At 31.9% G+C, this 3,414-nt stretch overlaps 1 protein-coding gene across 1 annotated transcript; it reads left to right on the top strand.

Annotated features, from left to right (window-relative positions):
* The first annotated feature begins 1,558 nt into the window (after positions 1–1,558).
* LOC109341825 (protein YLS9-like) lies at positions 1,559–2,534 on the top strand. Its single transcript, XM_019579797.1, has one exon. The coding sequence runs from the start codon at positions 1,720–1,722 to the stop codon at positions 2,488–2,490; it is 771 nt and encodes a 256-aa protein (XP_019435342.1). The 5' UTR covers positions 1,559–1,719; the 3' UTR covers positions 2,491–2,534.
* Positions 2,535–3,414: the final 880 nt, after the last annotated feature.

The raw sequence follows: 3,414 nt of genomic DNA, 5'->3' as shown, positions 1-3,414 counted from the left end.
TATCCGCCTAAAATATTCACTCAACGTGTCATTTTTTGTCCACGAACATTTCAAACGGGCGGGCAGACAGCCCATGAGCATCAATATATACTACAATAAAAAATTGATGGCCAAATATGACAATAGTAATTCATGTCTCACTACTCGAATACAATGTAGTAATCTTTCAAAAAATAATATTTTACCATTTAATTACATGTCCAATTTATACAAAATAGTGTGTTATATTTTGTGCTTTGAATCTCACTATCATATTGTGTATCCATGTAATCTTATGTATGATAACATAAATATTACAATGTTTCAACAATGAAATTAAAAATAAGAAACAATATATAATATCTTACAATATTCCATATATTATATCATTTTTAGTTTTTTTAATTTAGGACGGTCTGTAAGTCCACCCTATCTATGTTTAGAATATGCAAGACATGATATTTTGTATCCTATTTAAAAATAGATATACATATACTTGCATTAATTTTAGTGGACATTGTATTAGCATGGGGCGGCTGAAGTGGCCAATACTACTCATCTTAGGTCAAGTCACGGTGAGGTTTTCAACCTAGGACGTTTGTGATCTGCAACGTCAGTTTAGTTTTCTGGTCTTCAATAGTTTAATGATTGCTTGGGTGATTTAGCTTGTTTATTGACAAAATTAATTGTTTCTCCAATTGGATTGTAATGGTAGTTGCACCAAAATCCAATGAATCAATCTCCCATTTATATGGTATAAGGACTATTCCGACCAAGTAATCATATCAATAAAAGTTGAATAATTTTTATTTTTATTTAAATAGTATTGGTTATACTAACTAATTTTCATTTAAATCATACTAGTTATATTAATCAATTTTAGTCTAAAATTATAGTTTTATCACTTTATGTGAAATTGATTTAAAGTTTACCAAAAAATATTATTGTCCAGATCAAACATATATTATTATTTTTATTTATATTTCTAAATCATCTATCACAAAGTTACCTATTTTGTTTTAACAAATAATTTAAATAAAAATATTTATCATATTCTTTATTAGTTTTTAAACATTAATATTAAAATATTATGAATGCTAATATAATATATTTGTAAGTCTAATTTCACATCTATACGATTTAATTGATTGACAACAAATTGAGTCACTATATTACCATGTCAATACAAACCAATAAGATATTAATAGCTCAAACCACTGAAATAACATCTTATCAGAAACCAAATTAAAATTGAAAGTTAAGATAAAGGATGGAATTTATATTTTATTTTGGTATAGGTAAAATTAAATATGAGAAAAATATATATGTATGGATAATATAAGAGTTTTTTTTACATATTGTCACTATATTATCTATCATTTTTATTTTTAACCATTATTAACTCTTAGTAAAAGTGTTACAAATAATTACTGAATGATACAATAATGTATAAATATGTATAGTGTTAATGCAATAAACAACCTAAGGAAAAAAATCAATAGATCAACATGTGATTATGGTAGTATAAGTCTACTTTGTTGTTGAAAAAAGGAAATGAGAGTAATAAGAAGCCATTATTTAATCCATAGTTAACCCAAAACTACTATCTCTGGTTCTATACTTGTTCACTTCCACTCTCTTTTCCTTTCAATTTGTTTATGTTATCCCATTTTCTATAGTACCTCTCTCTTTATTCACCGACAACGTTAATTCTCCCAAACAAAAAAACATAACACCACCATGACTGACAGGGTTTATCCTGCGGCCAAGCCCACCACCAACGCCACCGTCAACGCCGCCGCATCCAACCCATCACTTCCGGCGACTAAGGCCCAGCTTTACGGAGCCACCCGCCCCACCTACCGCCCCCAACCCTACCACCATCGCCGGAGCCGCCGCAGGATCTGCTGCACCATCTGCTTCTGGATCATTCTCATCATCCTTATACTTCTCCTCCTCATCGGCGTCGCCAGCACCGTCGTTTACCTACTCTACCGCCCCCATCTCCCTTCCTTCACCGTCACCGCCATCAAACTCTCGCGCTTCAACCTCACCCATTCATCTCTCAGCTCCAAATTCGATGTCAACGTCACTGCCACAAACCCCAACAAGAGAATCACATTCTCCTACGACTCCACCAACGTTTCCATCTTCTCCGGCAACCTCGACGTCGGCGACGGCACCGTTCCCGGGTTCAAACACGGAGAGAAGAACACGACTATTTTGAAAGTTTCGATTTTGAGAAGTGGGGTGGCGCTAGATACTGAGAATGAAGCGAAATTGAAGAGTAGCATGAACAGCAAGAGTGGGTTACCGTTGAAAGTTCAGTTAGAGACGAAAGTGAAGGTTAACATGGGAAAACTGAAGACACCAAAGGTTAGAATTAGAGTGGTTTGCGACGGAATTAGGGTCACACTTCCCGTCGGGAAAAAATCGACGGTGGGGTCCACTTCGAATGCCAAGTGTGATGTTGATGTTAGGTTCAAGATCTGGAAATGGACCGTTGGATGAAAAATAAGATGAAATGTATTAAATTGTACTCACACATATGTTCTTGTGGCACAAATATTAATATACGTATAATTGATTGGTTAAAAAAATATTTAATTATTTTTTTTAATTTAGATACATTTTTTTAACTAAACATAGGTACTCTCCCTCAATTGCTATGTTTATTTGTTTTACTTCTATGTCTTGTCTTTTTTATTATGATTTTTGTTTTGAACCTTTGTTCATACTCATATAAGTCATGATAACTTGAATGCTTGTAAATGGCAAGAAATAATTGCTGCTAGTGGGGTTTAAAGTAGGGAACTTGAAAGTCATGATAACTTGGATGTGATGATAATTAAACTCGTGTATACTTTAACTATTTGTTTTTTTTCCTGCAAGAAAGTTGTATTATTTGGATTGCTTGAAGGGTTTATTTAAATTATTGTTATATATGATGTTACGTTGATGTTACGTTGATTTTTCTTTGTCATTGCATTTCTTTGTCACTAGTGAATAGTGATGCTAAAAGGTTACCACTTGCATAGTTAATAGGACATGAGACCAAACATTATTGTTAAATAAAGAATTTAACAAAATTGAAGTGAACTCAAACCAAACCAACCATAAATACTTTGATCATACCCCTCTTATTTTTATTTCAATTAGGAATATTATATTCTTCTACTAAATTTTTATAATAATCCTTATATCCACAAGAAAATGACATATGTTACTTGTAAATCAATCATTAATAAATAAATTATCATATTATAATATATGTCCTTTTTTGTGAATATGAAAATTAATACAAAAATTTAGTAAGAGGATATATTATTTTTTATTGGTATAAAATCACTATCACTTTGTAAAGGGCCAATGTTGGTAATTAATGAACATTGGTTCAATTGATACATATTTGATTCCCCTTAAGTAATGTCTCGG

Source organism: Lupinus angustifolius, unplaced genomic scaffold (genome assembly GCF_001865875.1).
Source record: "Lupinus angustifolius cultivar Tanjil unplaced genomic scaffold, LupAngTanjil_v1.0 Scaffold_698, whole genome shotgun sequence".
Lineage (NCBI taxonomy): Eukaryota > Viridiplantae > Streptophyta > Magnoliopsida > Fabales > Fabaceae > Lupinus > Lupinus angustifolius.
This window is presented reverse-complemented; position numbering and strand designations above follow the sequence as displayed.